A 21,083-nucleotide genomic window follows, 5' to 3' on the forward strand; every position below is an offset into this window, starting at 1 on the left:
GTATTTACTGTTGAAAAAATCTGCATATAAGTGGACCCATACCATTCAAACCCATATTGTTCATGGGTCAACTGTATATATAAAGCTTCTAAACTGTATTTCTTTAAGTGTCTAGGAACTCAGAGAAATATAGTTCATATATAACTGAAAAGTTGGACTCAAGGAATTTGCCAGTGTTCAACTATTTTTGAACTAGAAAAATGGCAATTCATATTCTATAAATTAAAAAAAAACTGTTTTACGTAAAAATTCATACTGCTGTATTATTGCAGTATTGATATTGTGGTCTTACACTAGTCAAAAATGCACACTTCATGTCTATTATCAATACTATTGTCTCTTGATGGTGTTTTAAATTTATTTAGTGAACTGTTTCTGTCAACTTTTGTTTAAAGTAGTAGTCCTGATTTCTGGATTGCCACTAAATTAGCTATAAGGAGTTCTGCACAACAAGCTTAAATTAAGAAAGGACAGAATGGAAGGACATGAAACTGAAGAACACACTTCCCGTCAGATCCTGAAAGGCACCATAATGCCTATTCAGTTCTGTGATGAAAAAGAAAAAAACATGATGTGGATAGCTAATTTGTGAGAATTATTGACCATGAGTAGCAAAAATAAAATTTCCCCCCAACAAGATATTTAAACATATATTATTATGTGTAATTAAAAGATAACACATAAAATGTATAAAGAAATTGCATATCTTCTCTCTTTTCTTACTTAACGTTCTTCAATATGTTTCTGTAATATTGCTTTCGGATTCTTGTCACCCTATATCCAGAGGTGTTACTACATGGCTGTTTGAGCAGGTTTAGATTCACATAATCTCTATTACTTCCAGTCATACAAAATATAAATCCTCTGGTTCTGATTGAGGTAGACTAGATATTTGGGACTAATTATTCTCTTGAAGATAACCAGAAGAGGCATGGAGATATTAATAAATAATAATAGAGACAAATTAATAAATAAAAGGAAAATAAATCATTAAATAAATAAATATATCTACAAAAAGGCATTAAAGAACTAACAAGGAAAGATAAATAAAAATTTGAATATGTAAATAGAGAATAAAAGGAACTTTTCACAATGATGAGAGCTCAATCTGCCAGACAGTTGTAGCAATTGTGAATGCAATTTCACTTAATAACATTGCCTCAGCAATAATCAAGTGGATATTGAAACACTTAAAAGAGAAAAGAAAAATCTATTATCATAGAGATAATTTAAAACCTGTGGTATTTAGAACATTAGTCACTCAAAGAAGTCCATATCCACATCTCAGGCAAAAGAACTTTACAGACATGGTTAAGGTTATGGATGCTAATCAGTAGATTATGCTGGATTATCCTGGTGGGCCTAATCTAATCATACAAGCTCTTAAAAGGAGAGAAATTTCTGTGACTGGACTGTCAAAGGAAGAGGAAGTAGTGAAAAATATGAAACAGAAAGGAGAGTTGAGATCAAAGAGAATCAAAGAGTGAGAAGAAATTAAGCCAACTTTTCTGGTTTTAATGATGAATGAAGCCCTCCAATAAAAAAGAGCTGAGAATTGAACTTATTCCCAGAGTCTCCAGAAAAGAATCCAGCCCTACCAATACTTTGATTTTGACTTGGTGAGACCTACCTTCAACTTCTAACTTACCTGTGAAATAACAAATGAATACTAATTTAAGCTACTAAATTTACATTAATTTATTTTGGTAGCAATAAGTATTAATGTAAAAGCACTCCCAGTAATTGACAAAATAGGTAAGGGAAAAATAGCAGTAAGAAAATAGACGAGCTATGGAATTAGCACCATTGACCTGGTAAGTTCTTATGGAAGGAACACTATACCTAACAACTGCAGAATTCATTTTTTCCAGTCACATGAAGCATTTGCAAGAATTTACCAAATGTTAGGCTATAAAGGAAGTGTCAACATATTCCAAATGACTGAAATTAAACAGAGTATGTTTTCTAATCACAATGCAATTTAGCTTACAATCAATAAAAACACAGAATTAAATTAGAAACTTCACACTTATTCTGAAAATGACATATAAAACTCTCATTATTCCTAACTAGTATTATTGCATATGTAGAAACCCAACAGTATTTACATGTAGATTATTATAATTAATAAATGAGCTTAGCAAATTTGAAGACAAAGTCAATATTATTTGTTTTAATAAAACAGTAACAAACAAGAAGCAAATTGTAAAAAACAAGAAGCAAATTGTAACAAGTCATTCCCTGATCTTAGCGCCCTCAATATGAAGGTTTCAATTATATCAGTTTACTCTAAATTAAATTAAACTTTTAATTGAAAGGAGGTACAATTCCACATCTTGATAAAGCTACAGAGTAAACACAACCTCTATACATTGTTGGTAGAGGAGTAAATTGGGACAATTACTTTGGAGATTTGCTTGTAGTTTCTACAAAAGATAAACAAAAAGATATCTTATGACTCAACAATTCTGCTCTTCTGGTATGTATGTTCACCAAGTAACATGTACAAGAAGATTCACTGACAATATTTACATAATAGTCAAAACCTGGAGACAATTCAAATGACCAACTATGTTAGAGCTGGCTTACATTTTTAATTGCATTTATCTTGTAAAAATAAAGATTTCTCTGTGTTTCAGTTTCCTCATGTGAAAACTAGACATGAAAATATTAGGGCACCTACCTTATGGGGTTTAATGAATACATGCAATAAATCTTAAAGTAGAAAAGAAAAAAAAAAAGCCCACAGATTTTAGTGTACAATATGTTACTTGTATGTTGTTTAGTCACCAAGTCATGTCTGACACTTTGTGACCCCGTGGACTATTGCCCAATACTGGAGTGGGTTGCCATTTCCTTCTCCAGGGTGTTACTTGTATATTTTATAACTAATTTTAAAATACAATCTGAAAAGAGTTATCTTTATTTCACTTATTTAAACCTGATATTATATTTATGTGTGTTTATGTGTGTGTATAATATCAAGCTTAAATAAGTGATATAAAGATTTAAAGTGTGCAGATATATGTTTGGTGGTGGTGGTTTAGTCTCTAAGCTGTGTCTGACTCTTTGTAACCCCACAGACTGTAGCCTGCCAGGCTCCTCTGTCCATGGGATTTTCCAGGCAAGAATACTAGAATGGGTTGCCACTTCCTGCTCCAGGGGAACTTCTTGATCAGGGATCAAACCTGCATCTCCTGCATTGTGGGGTGGATTCTTTACTGAGTGAGTCATCAGGGACACTCATATATGTGTGTGTGCATGCGTGTGTGTGTGTGTGTGTGTGTGTGTGTGTGTGTGTTTTGAGTTAAATTTGAGAAGAAGCTTATACATGATAAAGTGTTCTAAGGAAGGAGTAAAAGTTTTCCAGATTATTGTGATAAATTATATAGGCTGACAAAACAGTGATGACAGAAAAAGAAGCCCAGATTTTTTTTTTTAAACTTGGTAAATATGAGCTATGTGAATTACAGTATATTTTACATAGCCCTAGGGGGAAGTTACATATTTATGTGAATTATAGTCCCTTTTTTCATAACTCTAGGGAGAAATTATGTTTTAATTTGTATATGACTATTACACCACTTAACATTTACCTTAGTTTTCGTGTCCCAACAGACTCCCCTGGTGGCTCAGATGGTAAGGTGTCTGCCTACAATGGGGGAGGCCAGGGTTCAATCCCTGGGCTGGGAAGATCTCTTGGAGAAGGAAATGGCACCCCACTCCAGTATTCTTGCCTAGAAAATCCCATGGACAGAGGAGCCTGGTAGGCTACAGTCTATGGGGTTGCAAAGAGTCAGACACGACTGACTGACTTCACTTTCACTTTCACTTTTGCATCCCAGCAAAGCTAAAGTTATATTAAATAATATTAATATGACTCCCTTTTAACCAAATGTCTTTATTTTCCTCAACAAGGTTTTCCTACATGCACAGAGTTATGAAGTTCAAATGTAAAGTGTCCTAAGAGAATCACAGTCAATTTAATAAATTGTCTTTGGTCAAGGTCTCTAAGTTCTTAAGAACAGGAAACTTTAAAGGATACTTCACAAATCTAAATATAAAATGCCATTTATAATTTAGGAAAGTAAAGGTTAGCAGTGGAAATAATCTTGGTTTTCAGGAACAATCAAGTTGTTTCATAACTATTGACATTACAATTATATCACAAAATATGTCCTGGTTAACAGTTTAAAATGTCTATAAGCTTTAAGTTTTGAGTAATTTTAGTATTTATTTTTCTTCTTTGAATTTTAGCTATACTCATTAGTAAGTAACTTGACACATTAAAATTTGTTCTTATCTAAAATTTGTTCACAGGTTTCTGCATAGACCTTCTTGCTAATTTAGTGGCATCATATCTCCTGATATTGACTGGAATTAGGTCAGATTACAATGATAAAGATAGATTCATTCTAACACTTATCATTTATGAGTGCTAAGTTTTTCCATGAAACATCTTGCTTAAAACTTACTTAAACCTACACACACACTCAAAGTATTTGTATTTTTTTTTCATTTTACACAATAAGATGAGAAAATACTGAGACAGAGAAGCATTTAATAATTTGCCTAAGATTTCACTGCTAATAAGTGGCAGATCTAAGTGGAAACACAGGCAGCTTCGCTCTAAAACTGAGTGTTTGATCACTATACTGTACAAATGCATCAAGCAAAAGAATGACAGTGCTCAGAGACATAAAGAATAAAGGATAAATACAACCATTAATCTGAATAGTATTATTACTAATTTATTATTTATTTTTATTTTTGGCTGTACTGGATCTTCACCACTGTGCACGGGCTTTGTCTAGTTGCCACAAGCTAGGGCTATTCTCTAGTTGTGGTGCTTACACCTCATTGAAGTTGCTTTTCTTGTTTCAGAGCGTGGGTTCCAAGGCACGCAGCCTCATAGTTGTGGCACGGAGGCTAGTTGACCTACAGTATGTGGAATCTCCCCAGATGGGGATCAAACCTGTGTCCCCCACACTGTCAGGCAGATTATTAAATACTGGACCATCAGGGAAGTCCTAGGTTGAGTTCTAGGAGAAAGGCACAAAGCCTTTGGATTCACTATATCCTAGGTTCTGATATAGTGTGACCACTTCCTCTCTGCACAATCACAGAAAATTGATTAATTGCTAATACACTTAGTTTCCTCAATGGAAAAACATAGTGTTAATTTCATTTATTGATTCACTTATTGAAGATGAAAGGATAGAGAGATGTAAAGTGAAACCAATGGTTCTAGGTATGTTCTAGGCACTCACTGAATGGTAAGAATGGCAATGGCAGTGAATTTTCTAATTAAATCCAGCAATCTCTACTTTTATCCATTCATGCTTCCCACAATTTAATTCTCAAAGTAGAGTAAACTTGAATATTTTCATTATGCGATGTTTTTTAGTTGGAATATTTTGTAAAATTTTATTTTTGTTTTTACCATCTGTTTTGGATAATAATTATACATCTCATATTCATTCTAATTATACTGCTAGTACTCAATATTTTTTGAACTAAGGAAAAAATAGTGTAGCAGAAAAATAAAAAATTATGAATAGGACTGAATCCCATGTAACATTGAGACTAACAAACGTAGGTCTAAACTTCATTCTGTTCACTGATGGGCACTTTCCTTAAGGTATATTTTTTCAACTTCACATCACCAAAGATTTTCTATTTTCTCCAAACTTTGTGAGATTAATAATCTTGAAAACCCCCTTTAATGCACCATGATGGGCACTGTAAAGTATCTTATTTGTAACATAGTAACTATAGAATATAAAATGGATTATAGGATGGTGATGTGGTGTCAGATTTGAACTGTCAAAAGAGGAATATTTATATATAGCTTTTGTATAGAACACTTATACATTTATGATGAATTGCAAAAAGTAATGTAGTGATGAGCACACACCAATTACTTCTAGATTAGTAGCCATATCATGTGAAGAGTATTTCATGGTAACTGGTAGAAATTTTACTTTAAATGCTGTTATATCTCTTTCTAACACAGCATGATTGTGCCTTTCAACAATACCCATTAGGTTAATGAACTCACTAATTTTTTTGAAAATGGACTCTGAAATGATTTTCTTCCCTTAAGATTTATGTGTATGGTTAAAAACATTTTAGTGATCAAACCCATCAGCAGAAACTAAAGGCTGAACTTCAGCCAAATTAAATCATAGAAAAGAGTAGGAACCTCTCTCTCTATTTTGTTCTTTCTCTCTTTTCTCACTCTTTTTCTCTCTTATATTTTGGCTAACAGTTGGTTCAAATGTATGTTATATATTTATAAGAACTACATGTAATATAAAATTTTATCTTTAAAATATTTTTATAATAAATGATATGTTTAAGTCTTAGACTTAGTTATAATGAAAATGATTATGGAAATGGTCTGTTTATGTTAATATTTTCTACCATTTACATAAGCAACATAAAAAATATTTAGACCTAAGTAACATTTTAATAGAAGTAGTGAAGTTCCATATAACCCACATCCATTTTCCTCTATTCTTAATGTGTTTCATTGGTATGGTACATATTTTAACAACTAGTGAACCAACAGTGACATATTACTGTTAACTCAAATCCATATTTTATCTAGGTTTCCTTAATTTTACCTAATGTGTTTTTTCTTGTCCCAGGACCCCATCTATGATACCGTATTACTTTCAATCATCATGAATCTTTAGTCTCATCTACACTATATCTGTGTTTTACTGTCTTTGTTTTTAATACCTTGAAAGTCTTGAAGTACTGGCCAGATAATGTCTCTTTCTAATAGATAAATAAACAGATAAATAGAGATGTGCATATACATGCATACACACATAGATGTATATACACATAAATATAAATGGCATGCATTATATTGCTTATGTGCATATGTACCATATAGTTATATATATATATATATCATATATAGCTATTTTTTTCTATATCAATGAAGAGCAAGTTGTACATATGAAACCTCTTAAGCGTGTAACATTTCATTGTGTATTTCTGAAAAACAAAGACACTCTTCTATATAATATAACCATCGAACTCAGGAAATTACATTCATGCAGTATTAATCTGTAATCTTCAGACCACAAATTTTTCTGTTTTTTTTCTCCCAATAAATTCCTTTATAGTCCAAAGATTCAACCTAAGATCACACATTACATTTATTTGCTGTGTCGTTTTTAGTCTCAATCTTAGTTCCTTGATATTTCCTTAACTTTAATGACCTTAATAATTTCCAGCAGTGTGATAGTTTACAGAATATTTTTAAATTTAGAATTAGCTGGTATTTCCTCATGATCATAGATTTTATTCAGGAATACCACAAAAGTGATAATGTTTTCTTCAGAGCACATAACAAAAGAGACTTAACAATATCAATGTGTCCCATTACTGGTAATGGTAGCTTTTATCATTTTGGTAAGAAGGTTTTTCTTCTATATTTATTCTTTCTTTGTACTTAATAGTTAACAAGTAATTAAAAGCTTAAAACTTTTAAATATCCTATTCCTCATCAAACCTGGACTCAGCATTTTTATTAGTGATTTATAAAACACTGATTTGTTAAAAAACCATTGATGAAAATACAAATTTCAATGATTGGATATATTTTCTTCCTTCTTCTCTTTGCCCCTTGGGCATGTACTGATGTGCTTTTTTAGACTTTATGGAATACACTAGTAATACATATTTGATTACTAATGAAAACATTAGCATGCTGAGATGGGGAATTTAGGAATTTATCAAATAATTTGCTTGCTTGCTGAGAACAAATTTTCTAAAATGCAGGCATGAACTAAATTGAATTTTATGTCTTTATGTGAAATATCTCAAAATTATTTTTCCTTTGGGCTAAACATAAACTATATTTGATGGAATGCATCATCCAAATTGTATCATTTCAGTTTAGAGTATATCTTGGTTCTGTTATGTGCCAAATTATATTTAGTTCCTCTTTCACTGGGCTTCCCTCATATCACATTTGGTTAACAATCCACCTGCAATGCAGGAGACCCTGGTTCTATTCCTGGGTCCAGAAGATCCACTGGAGAAGGGATAAGCTACCCACTCCAGTGTTCTTGGGCTTCCCTTGTGGCTTAGCTGGTAAAGAATCCATCTGCAATGTGAGGGACCTGGGTTGGATCCCTGGGTTGGGAAGATCCCCTGGAGAAGGGAAAGGCTACCCACTCCAGTACTCTGGCCTGGAAAATACTGTATAGACCATGGGGTCCGTAAAGGCACAGACATGACTGAATGACTTTTACTTTCCTCTTTCATTTCCTTTTTTTCTCAAAAATTTCTTAATAGCAAATTATGAAATTTCTGAAACAATGTATGTCACAGTGCTCGTGAATTAACAGTTTGAAGCCAGGTAATCTGTGTCATAGTCTTTACATACCAGCTATTAGAAATATGATAGGAGATAGAAGCACTCTTAGCCTATTATTAACTATAAAATAAATATAGGACAAAATAATAATGTGTTGAGGATTATAAGAGATAATACTTTTAAAATATGTAGTACAGGTTCTGGCCATCTTTAATTGCAGGTCAACTCTGCCCTGAATATGTGCTTTTTAAGAAATAGTTATAATTTATAACTATTTTTTAAAATGAAGGAGATCTTAAAAAACCAAATGCAAAATAAATCTGTAAACAAGTAGTAATTAATGAAACATTCTTGCCTGGGAAATTCCATGGACACAGGAGCCTGACGGAATACAGTCCATGGGGTCCTAAAAGAGTGGAACATGACTGAGTGACTAAACAACATGTTGAGAATTTTTTCTCACAATGGTGAAATATCTGAATCTATTCAATTTTAGTTTTTGCTTTCCTGATTAAATTTTTAGCTCTGTGCTATTCTTTTACATTTCATTGTGACTATATCATCTCTTTCCATTTAATATATGCATTTTTGAACATCTGTTCTTCTCAGAATCATTTTGGTAGATCTAAAGGCACAGATGGTCTTCACGATGAAGCATAACAAGAGAGATTCCATATATAGTTAAGAATATTTTCTGCACATTTTATATGTTTTCTTTACAGTTTCTTATGTATTTTTTTTAACCAAGGAAGGTTTATTTTGACACATAAATAATTTCAAATCCAGAAATATAAAAATTATACAAGCTTTTTCTCTAAAGCATTTGTGGTGTTACTAAAAAGAGCCCTGCTTATCCCCAAATATCAATATTTTAATGTTTATTTCTGATAGATAAGAATATTCTTCACATAACAATACAGCCATCAAAAATCAGAAAATGAACACTGATACATTACTATTTTTAATCCATAGTCACCATTCCAGTTCCATCAATTATCCAGATAATGTTTCTCTTTTTCGTAGTGCATTAATTATAACATTTATTAAATTCATATTCTATGAAGACATTGTCCTTACCCTCAAGGAGTTGAGTATATTAGTAGTTTACAATCTATTTTTTTGGTTTATAACATTATATATTCATGTGTATATTTTGATTTTTGTATACACTATAGTGTGCTCACCACCTAAAGTTTAGTGGAAAACCATCACCATACCAGTGACCTCCTTTACCAATTTTTTTCTCTCTATCCCATTTTCCTTTAGTTATCATGACTCTATTCCCCATATCTATGTGTTTGTTTTTGTTTGGTTTGGTCATTTATTTTTAATTTTTAAAAAATTTCCAGTATAATAAGGTGATTTTTTTATACAGGTAAATTAAGTCTTTTTTTTTTTTTTAAGAAATATGGTCTATGATGGGGCTTCCCTGGTGGTCCAGTGGTTAAGAGTCTGTGGTCCCAATGCAGGACACTTGGGTTCAATCCCTGGACAAGGAATTAGATACCACCTGTTGTAACTGTTAACATGTCACAAGGAAGATTGAAGATTCTAAGTGCCACAACTAAGACCAAGCATAGCCAAATAAATTAATTATTTTAAAAAAGAAAGAAAGAAAAAGAATATGGTCTATGGTATTGAAAACTTGATGCATTTACTCAAGGAATAAAAATCACTGGACTTATACAGCCATTTCCATTCACAGAGTTTCTTTGGATAGAGAATACTAACATTTAATCTAAAGCACACAAAAGCTTCTGAAAAAAGAAATAAGACTAAACCCTCATTCCTTTTTCTTGTCTATTTTCCTCCTCCAAGGAATTAAGTATATTTTGGGAAACAAGAGATAGGTAAGAGAGAAAAAAAATGATATTAAGGGAAAGAAAAAAAGCACATAAAAATACATTTTTTTAATTTAAGCATATAAATGGAAATCAATCTTCCACCTGTTTTAAAATATTCAAGTATGCTACTATTCAAAAACTTTAAATAAGATCTTTCATATACATATGCATATATGTATATATATATATATATATATATATATATAGTCTCTCTATATATTTTATCTGTCTATATATATGCACACATATATATTTGATTAAGCTTAATTCAGTTTCAGTTTTTAGAAAAATGACTAGGCTAGTTATTACTTTCTCTAATAATAATCCTTTCTCTTGTTTTGAAAATACTTGTCTACATGAATTATATTTTAATAATCTATTGAGAGGAAATTATTTTTCAATATTAATTATCTAGCTTTCATGATAAAGAATGGAGTAAAGATTTTATGCACAGGTGTGAAAGCTATATTATGTTAAAGGAAACTTGAAGAACATATGTAATTCCTTTCTTATATTTTTCTTTTGATTCAATAAATCACAGCAAGAGAACATCTGTTGAATGTGAATTCAAAATGTGTACTATTTGATAACATTTCTAAAAGTTTTAAGATAAACCTCAAATAACCATTTGATTTGAATGAATGTTTTAGCAAAACAAATGTTATATCAATCAGTTAATATAAAACCAATGTAATGGTCATAGAAACAGTGTTTTGGCACATAATAAGCTTCAATAGATAATCACAGATTCGGAGATAGGGTAATGTTATCATAGTGAGAAAAAGTTGAAGTTCTCACTAATGTCCACCCCCTTACAAATACATAACTCCATTTCATTTGTGGAGACTGCACTGGTTTTTAAACATGTCATTATTTCTGAGGCATATATGTAAGGTAGGGATGATCTGCAAGAGAGATTTATAAAATTACTTTATCAGAAGAGGAGGTTAAAGGCTGAATTATAGCCAAAGCATGAATGACTTGCAGGTTGGAAAAATTATTTTTATGGCAAATGATCTTTGGACTATACAGTGCAATCGAAAAGACCCTGAAAATAAGTAAAGAGGGAAGAAGACAGTAATTAATCATTTTAAACTGGGTCTGTTTTCTAGAACTACAATATTAGAAGTTTACAATATTTTACATAGATGACTATGGAAGCACTGTAGACAATCTTGAAAGGATCATGTGTGTGTATGCTCAGTTGCTGTCATTTCTGACTCTTTGCGACCCCATAACTGTAGCCCACCAGGCTTCTCTATCCATGGTGTTTTTCAGGCAAGAATACTGAAGTGGGTTGCTATTTCCTCCTCCAGAGGATTTTCCTGACCCAAGGATTGAACCCAAGTCTCTTGTGTCTCCTGCATTGGCAGGCAGATTATTTGCCATTGCACCAGCTGGGAAAACCCTCAAAGGATCATAGAGTATAATCAAAATACCAAAAGATTGCATGGCCCCTGTTGCAGTTAAATCAGCAATTGTTCCATAGAGTTCCACATAGCAGCTATACAGATCTTGTGAGTTAGAACATGTGAGACCAATTTTTATGTCTGCAAAATCAAATACTCAGCTTTACTTTTTCACTACTGAGAAACTGCATCAGGGACATATTAGTCAAACAGAACTGAGGAATACATGATAGATAGGTAAATAGACTGAGTAAGGGAGATTTATTATAAGGAATTGGCTCACAAGATTATGGAGGCTAAGACGTTCTAAGATTTGAGTTGTCAAGCTAGAAACCCAACTGATGTAATTCTAGCCAAAGACCAAAGTTTGAGAACCAAGAAAGTTGATTGTGTAAATTCCAATTTGAATCCAAGTCTAGAGGAAAGAGAAGACAGATGTCCTAACTTGAAGACAGTCGGGCACAGAGAGTGAATTCTTCCTTACTGAGCTTTTTGTCCTATTCGGGTCTTCAATGGATTAGATGAGGCCCACCCATGTTTAGGGAGCTCCTTGGTGGCTCAGCTGGTAAAGAATCCGCCTGCAATGCGGGAGACCTGGGTTCGATCCTTGGGTTGGGAAGATCCCCTGGAGAAGTGAAAGGCTACCCACTCCAATATTCTGACCTAGAGAATTCCATGAACTGTATAGTCCATGGGGTTGCAAAGTGTCAGACAGGACTGAGTGACTTTCACTTTCACCCACATTTAGGGGGTAGAGCAATCTGTTTTATTAGGTCTACCAATTCACATGTTAATCTCATACAGAAACACCCTCATAGACTCAACTAGAATAATGTTTAACCAAATATCTGGGTACTTCATGGCTCAGTCAATTTGACATATGAATGCAACCTCCCTGTGACTGCTGATTTTATGCTACAAAAATGTAAGAGAAAGTTATGGAATTGATATCTTATTGTTAATTAAATATGGAGGTGGAGGCTCCAGTTTCACTAGTAGTGATAATTTGTACAGGATGTCACTTTCTGTTGAGCATTTGTTCTTAAGAGAAATTTGGTGTGAAGTCTAGTTCACAACAAACTGGAAAATTCTTAAAGAGATGAAAATACCAGCCAATGTGACCTGCCTCCTGAGAAATCTGTATGCAGGTCAGTAAGCAACAGTTAGAACTGTACATGGACCAACAGATTGGTTCCAAATCAGGAGAGGAGTACATCAAGACTGTATATTTTCACCCTGCTTATTTAACTTATATGCAGAGTACATCATAAGAAATGCTGAACTGGATGAAGCACAAGTCAGAATCAAGGTTGCTGGGAGGAATGTCAATAATCTAGATAGGCAGATGATACCACCCTTATGGCAGAAAGCAAAGAAGAACTAAAGTGCCTCTTGATGAAAGTGAAAGAGGAGAATGAAAGTGTTGGCTTAAAACTCAACACACAGAAAGCTAAGATCATGGCATCTGGTCCCATCACTTCATGGCAAATAGATGGGGAAACAATGGAAACAGTGACAGACTTTATTTTGGGGGGCTCCAAAATTACTGCAGATGGTGACTGCAGCCATGAAATTAAAAGATGCTTCCTTCTTGGAAGAAAAGCTATGACCAACCTAGACTCTTATGAAAAAGCAGAGACATTAATTTGCTAACAAAGGTCTGACTAGTCAAAGCTATGGTGTTTCCAGTAGCTATGTATGGATGTGAGAACTGTACTATGAAGAAAGCTGAGGGCCAAAGAATTGATGCCTTTGAATTCTGGTGTTGGGGAAGACTCTTCAGAGTCTCTTGGACAGCAAGGAGATCCATCCTGTCCATCCTAAAGCAAATCAGTCCTGAATATTCATTGGAAGGACTGATGCTGAAGCTGAAACGCCAATACTTTGGACACCTGATGTGAATAACTGACTAATTTGAAAAGACCCTCATCCTGGGAAAGATTGAAGGCAGGAAGAGAAGAGAACAAAGAGAAGAGAACGACAGAGGATGAGATGGTTGGATGGCATAACTGACTCAATGGACATGAGTTTGAGTAAACTCCAGGAGTTGGTTATGGACAGGAAGGTCTGGCATGCTGCAGTCCATGGGGTTGCAAAGAGTCGGACGTGACTGATTGACTTAAATGAACTGAATTGGATGTCTAGTACATAGTAAATTAGATTACAATATTTGTAACTGAAAAATAAATGTGCGTTAGTCCAATGCAGACTAATGCATAATCTTGCTCCACTAAAAATGTTTCTGTTTTGATACTGTCTTTGAGTTGAAATATAGCACCTACTACCATTGTTAGTGTTCTGTCATTAAATCATTATTACATGTCAGTCATTGTCTAGAGAATTCTAGTTCAGCTAATCTAGTTTACATGACCCTTCCGATATTCCATCCTTTTTTTAGACAGTGGGGGCAGAAAATTAAAAACTTGGATTCCTGATGAAGTGTATAAGAAAGTAATATCTCATCAATTGCATTTTAAATCATTCCTTTGGGATGAGTTTTTGAGAATGTTTCCAACTTGATAATATCATCATTTGTATGAATTATTTCTCAATTCAAGTGGTATTATTTTAGTTGTGCTTATTATAAAAAATACTATATTCTTCTGTATCCTTGTACATTTTCTCTTTAATCATTAAAGCCATTAAAGTCTATCATAAGGTATTATTTTAAAATATGTATAAAAATTTTTAGATATTCAATATTCAGCAATTGTTTATTTTAGCATTTTGTTTCTACCAAATTGTCTATTTCCATGTAAATATATTACATGAGACTTCAAGAAATATTCAGTAGGTATTAATGTCAGGCGACTTCCCTGGTGGCTCAGTGGTAAAGAATCCACCTGCCAATTCAGGAAACACAGGTTCAATCCCTGGGTTGGGAAGATCCCCTGGAGAAGGAAATGGCAACCCACTCCAGCATTCTCACCTGGAGAATTCTATGGACAGAGGAGCTTGGCAGGTTACAGTCTATGGGGGTCGCAAAAGAGTCAGATACAACTTAGCGACTACAGCAACAACAAAAATACATCAGATTATTGTTACCTATCAGTACAAGGGCATTGGCGCCAGTGGCATTATTCTATCACTAATTATGTATATTTAGCACAATATTATGATTTGTGAAGTGCTTTCCAAGATTCATCCTTCTCAATATGTACTTCAAAATGAGCAAGATATTTCTTCACTAAGTATAAATTTGGCCTATAGTAATATCAACAAATTATGATGTTGTAAGATGTCCCTTCTTTAAGTCCTCACTTTGAACAAATAAAACCTAGCAGCTAATTATGAACAAAAATATCTCTATATTAGTTGTGGGATCCAACACCGTATGCAAAGAGACCTGGAAGTAGAAGCCTGTGTGTTAGGTAATAGGTATACAGACCTTAGTGTGGAATTCAAGTTAGCAGAACCCATTGGACCTGCTGAGCAAGGAACTGACCCTAACTTCTCAGGGCCATAGCCTGGGGAAACCTGGGTAATGCTGATGTAAGCACATACCCATGGATGAGAGAGATTTTGTGAAAGTCCAGCCCTCCCAAGGAGACATTCCAGCCCTCTCTTGGAGCAAATAATAATGTTTGATTGAATTAGAAAGGGGAGAAGTGCTTTTCCAGTGTTACCCCTCCCTCTAAGGTAACACAATGTGAGGCCTGGTGGAAGCTCACATTGTATAAAAAGGAGGGAGAGCAGTTGGTGACTGCCTGACAACCTAGCTGGGTCAGACACAGTGGCAGCCCGATTATTGAGGGGGACCTCCCTGACTCTGGGGAGGGAGGAGATTGGGAAGGAGACAGATAAGAATATCAAAAGGTATTAAAAGAATGAGGTTCCTCCTGACTTTGCTCAGAACTTCAGTTAGAAGTCAGCCCACAGGCAACTTGTATAACTTCATACAAGGATCTCTTCATTTGGCCTGTGGTCATCCCCAACACTCCAAATGCTAAACCTGCAAAATTCCCTACCCTATGCACATTCTCAAGTGAGATGCTGAGAATGAACTTGGATAAATAGTGAATGTTCTCAGAAAACCAGACCAGGGACTGTGGGCAAAGGAGAAACCACAAGTTTAACTACAGTGCCACCTTTTGGAAAACAAAAGAAAAGTTTCCAGAAGCCAACCCAGTGTGTTTTTAAAACCAGAAAAAAAAAAAAAAAAAAAGAAAGAAAGAAGACAGCCTTAAGAATTCAGCCAGACCAGGGCCTTCCAGGGCCTTCCATCATAGCTCAGTCAGTAAAGAATCTGTCTGCAATGCAGGAGGCCTGGGTTTGATCCCTGGGTTGGGAAGATTCCCTGGAGAAGGAAATGGCAACCCACTCCAGTATTCTTGCCTGGAGAACCCCCTGGACAGAAGAGCCTGGCAGGCTACAGTCCATAGGGTTCTAAGAGTTGGACATGACTTAGTGACTAAATCACCGGAGAGCAACAAGTGTGGAGCAAGTATATTCATACAAGTGATGTGGGTTCAATCCCTGGATTGGCAAGATCCCCTGGAGTAGGGCACGGCAACGCACTCTAGTATTCTCACCTGGGGAATCCTACAGACAGTGGAGCCTGGCGGGCTATAGTCCATAGTGTTACAAAGAATCAGAGATGGGACTGAAGTGATTTAGCACACATTCATGCCCTGCTACATTAAATGCAAAAGCAGCCAATGCAAAACTCCAAGGAATGTGAGCAATCAAAGAACGTGTCATCCCCGAAAGAACAATTATCCTGTAGTAATCAAACACCAAAGTATGGAATTTGGTAATTTACCTGATAAAGAATTCAAAATAATGATTTTGAAAAAACTAAATGAACTACAAGAAAACACAGAAACACAATTCAGTGAAATCAGAAAAACAAGATATGAATAAAATGAGACATTTAGCAGAGATGGAAATCATCAGAACCAAATAAATTCTGGAGCTGAGTAATTCAGTGAATAAAATGGAAAGTGCAATACAGAGCATCTACTCTAGAACAGACCAAACATATTAAATAAAGTGTTTTTAAATAGAAACACACATAAAGCAAGGTTATGTACTGATTTGTTGATGGAAAATGTTGTAACCAGAGGCTTGCAAAAACTTAACCCTGTATTCCCCTCAGCAATGTAATAACCCTGTAATCCCCCTAGAAGCAATGGTTAAGTATTTGTTAATTCAGTATTCATGGTGGCTTTATAGTATAGAACTACCATGGGTGATGAGAATCAACTATATTTATATAAAACGTGGATACAATGCTTCAGTGAGGAATATTGCAAGAGAGATTAGTAAGAGAATTTTTCTTTTTGAAGCATTGTTCCTGTTTTTTAGGTTGACTCAAGCAGCAATGGCTCACAAGATAATTGAACAATTAACTACTCACATTTTACATTCAAATTTCTATGACACATCTTCATGAAATATTGAATTTTCTTGCTTTATTTTCTTTAATTATTACATGTGCATTTGTGCACTTTTTGTATTTTCCTAATAGTTGTATAAAATCATTTGTGGAAAAAGACACAAACTAAATAAACAAGTAATACCCTCAGGCAGCTGCCCAAGGTGATAATCATCCCACGCATAGAGTGCCCTTCAGAAAACCAAATTTATATTTCTGAGACCTGTTGAAGTGTTAAAGGACGTGGAATACGACCATCTGTATGGCATATGTGCCCTGAAAATTCTGTTTAATGATGTATAGAGAAATGCATTTTAACAAACAACCTATCATGTGAAGATTTTCACTCCCCACATAATATTTAGAAATATGTGTGTATTTATATAATGTTAATATATGTATGTACATAGATATGTACATATTTTTGTTGGGATAAATATATATTAATGTATTCTATAATATACTTATTCATTTTATGTATATATATATATATATATATATATCTCCATATTGCATGCTTTAACTCTCTTTTGTTTGTTTGCATCTAGTATAGGTCATTTCATTGGAGCCCTTTGACTTTTGCCAGACCTTCCATATTAAAACAAAATGGTTATCCTCTTTTTTACCTATCTGTTTCTCTTATATTAGCTTTAAACATTCCAAACCCTAGCTTATATCTGAACAGGTCCATATCTGAGTGGTAGATCATGAATAAATGTGTGTAGCTCAATTACTGATACATTTTAACATTACATTTTACATGTGTATGTCTGTGTGTGGATGTTAACATATTCCAGTAATGAAAATGTACAATCTATGCTAATATGTTTGGTATAAATGTGCAACTATGGAAGGAAGTAAAACTCACTAGCTTATGCAAATGTTGAGCTAATAATTTGACATACTACTTCAGTCATTTGCAGTCAACAACTAAATATCACATTTCCAAAGTTGGGTCAGAAGTCTATTTTCAAAAATTTCAGACACCTACTCTTCAAGTTTTCTGGCTTTTTCCTTTTTTTTGTGTTTTTTTTTTGGGTGGGGTTAATTTTTTAATTCAACTCTGTGGCACAATTATCTACTTTGGCAACAAAGATCTTTAAATATTCTGTTTTATTAGATATCAAGAAGCAAATTTTTGCCATTCAACTTTAAATTTTCATAATGAAAAATATTAAGAGTGGGTAAATTTTTTTAAGAGAAATCAAGGCACAACTACATTAGAGTGGGTGAATTTTTACAAAAGTGACATATTTGGGGACAGGGACTACATTGAGAATATTAAAATGTTGGCTTGGAAGCCTTTTAGTTAACTATTTCCAATGGTGTGTCCATGTTCATATATATGCTATTTGAACCATCTCCTCTCACTTTATCCTCAGTTCTCTTTGAGCTGCAGAAAGTCAAAGTTTACCTTTAAAAGCTACTTGCCTGGAGGACTGACTTTGTAAATACACTATTTCATACTTACAGTTCCCCAAACCATGGGCTCCCCAAAGCAGAGTTTTAAAATCACTTTTAATTGAAATTGTATCCTTTTTCTAAATCAGAGATTGCAAACTACTGTGGTTGCTGTGCCACTGGATGTACTGGGGGTGTGGCGGGGCATTAAATTCATAATATAATTCTTTAAAAGCTATTGTCAACTCTAGAACCAAGAGATTTCTTATAAAATTGGAATATTAAAAGATGTAGTATTGGGTTGGCCATAAAGTTCATTAGGGTTTTTCTACAACGTCTTTTCCACAACATCCACAACATCATTGGAAAAATCTGAATGAACTTTTGGACCAACCCAATAGCATTGGCTCCATATTCCATTATGAGAATTTCCTGAGGCCGAGTAGCAGATACCCTTTCAGAGAAGGACGCGTTCTTTAGTTGCCATATTCCCATGAGATGTGCTTCACTTCTTGACATTGCCTGATGGATCCCTACAGGTATCTAGGTCTGTAACCCCTGAAAACGGAAGTAAATGAGATGACGCTTCTTTCCTCTCCCTCTATGAAGCTATTTCTCCATGAAAAAATCCTATTTAAAAGCTAACAAAACATATCTCAGAACAAAATGTAAAAGTCTATTTTCTGTAGAGGCACAGGTCTTGTGTTTATTGACTAAGTTCATTTATTCACTGACACTGCAATAATTAAGAAAGTAAAGTGTAAAATGTAAGGGTAATGAAAAAGTTGCCATGTACTGACACGGAGTAGGGAAATGCTATGTCAGGAATGTTTTAGAAGAAGATGATACCTAATTAAGTTGAAATATAACTAATGAGAAGGATTCCACCTAAAACTTGAGAACCGGAGACTCTGCATGTAGGAATACACTGTGAAAAGACTTAGAAGTAAGAGAAAACAACGGTGATTCTCTGATGGAGATTAATAAGAAATAAAGCTAAATATTCATGCCAACTGTGAAATCATGGTTTTATATGACACGTTATGTTTCATTGCTGTTTTAATTCAAGATGAAATCCAGTTCTATCTCTCCAGTTCTATCAGACAATGAATGGCTTTCTACTCAACCAGTGCTACAATCACTAAAGAAAATCCCAGCTTTCTCTCTCCTCTGACAGACAAGGAATCCATAGTCTCCAACTTTCTTCCTCAAATTTGCATCCTGCCTGCAATTACCAACCTGGATTTCATTGATCTCTCTGATTTTTTTTAATGTTAAAATAAAGTGACTTTGATAATTCCTTCATACAATTTAAATCCTAGCTTATAGATAATCTAATGCATCAAAGTGTTTTTAAGTAGGAACAACAGATGCATTTTCTCCACAAGTTTAAGATGCTAATCTTTTTAGACTGGTCCAAATGTGCCTCACACTGAATCAGGGGCTTCTGTTTCTTTATGCAAAGCAAGGACTCTGATGTTGGAAAGTTTCAGACTTTGTAGAAACTCCTGAGTAATGTTTCCAAGGATTCTTTTGAAAAACTTTGAGTCTGTGTTTGTGGGCTGCTGCCTACTTTTTTCCTTTGTGTGATTAATGATTGTGTTTTTTGTGCTGGAACATATCTGGTGTGCTGTTGATCAAATGAGAATTGACAGTTTGTCTTTTGTATTCTTTCCAGCTCACTCCAGTTGGCACCACAATCTTCACAGGATTTTCAGGAGACAATGGAGCTACAGACATAGATGATGGCCCAAATGGACAGATAGAATATGTTATTCAATATAATCCAGATGATCCAGTATGTAAATATCTACTTGCAATGAAACCTCAAATTAATATTTATTTAAGCTGATATTTATTATATTTTTCTATTGCTGTTGCTAGAACCATGTTAGTAATTGTACTATTATTAATAACTATCCCAAATTACATTTTATGATATATTTTTGCTATACTTATAGGCTAAGTTTGAATGGGTTTTGTCGGTAAAAGTTTTAAAATGTCTTCATAGGTATAATAAGTCATTTTTATTAAATCTCTGTTATGTTAGTTGACTCCTAAGCATTCTAAATAAATCACTTCATGTGTTATTACCAATGTAATGCATATGTTTTATGGAACTTGCAAATTAATACCACCACTATCCCTTCTCCACCAGTGAAACCCGAGACAGAAAAGGGGGCAAAGCCTCTAAGATAGCTTTTTTTGTTTTTGTTATTATTATTATTTTTGCTTTAGAAAATGGGGCTTCTATTTTGTGCTCTAGGCTAAGTTCTTCCTAAGATATAGGATATATAATACAAAAAAAGAATTGTTTTCTTGATACTAGACCTGAAAGTCCTGCCTGCTATCTTTCTCTTCCTCTTTTCCCCAAGGCAGCTTCTCAGAACACAAAGAGCTCCTCAAAGTGGTTTTACAATCACTTAAATGATGTTTAATTAATGTTTCTCCTTTATGTTTAATATTAGGAATATAAAAAGTGGTGACATTAACATGTCTTTATATCTCTTATGAAAGCTCTAAACAACAACAACAACGAAAAACTGTTGCGCTTACAGATACTAAGAACTCTCAGTAAGATCTGCCTCACAAATCGATTGTCAGTTATGAATGCAGTTTCTCATTTTACCATCACAAATCAATTAGTAACAGTACTTCTATCATATAGGAGAGAACACAGGTTCACAGGTGAAGTTACTTGCCTGGTTGTT

The 21,083-nt window shown here is 34.1% G+C and overlaps 1 protein-coding gene across 7 annotated transcripts in view; it reads left to right on the forward strand.

Moving 5' to 3' along the window:
* The window catches only part of PCDH15 (protocadherin related 15), a 1,725,758-nt gene that overhangs the window by 1,238,192 nt on the left and 466,483 nt on the right, over positions 1-21,083 (forward strand). For all 7 annotated transcript variants that reach the window (XM_070470562.1, XM_070470566.1, XM_070470561.1 and 4 more), the window contains one exon: positions 20,051-20,170. In XM_070470562.1, coding sequence (XP_070326663.1) covers positions 20,051-20,170 — 120 coding nt within the window. The remainder of the gene's footprint in view (positions 1-20,050; positions 20,171-21,083) is intronic.

The sequence above is a fragment of the Odocoileus virginianus genome, chromosome 7 (genome assembly GCF_023699985.2).
Source record: "Odocoileus virginianus isolate 20LAN1187 ecotype Illinois chromosome 7, Ovbor_1.2, whole genome shotgun sequence".
Classification (NCBI taxonomy): domain Eukaryota; kingdom Metazoa; phylum Chordata; class Mammalia; order Artiodactyla; family Cervidae; genus Odocoileus; species Odocoileus virginianus.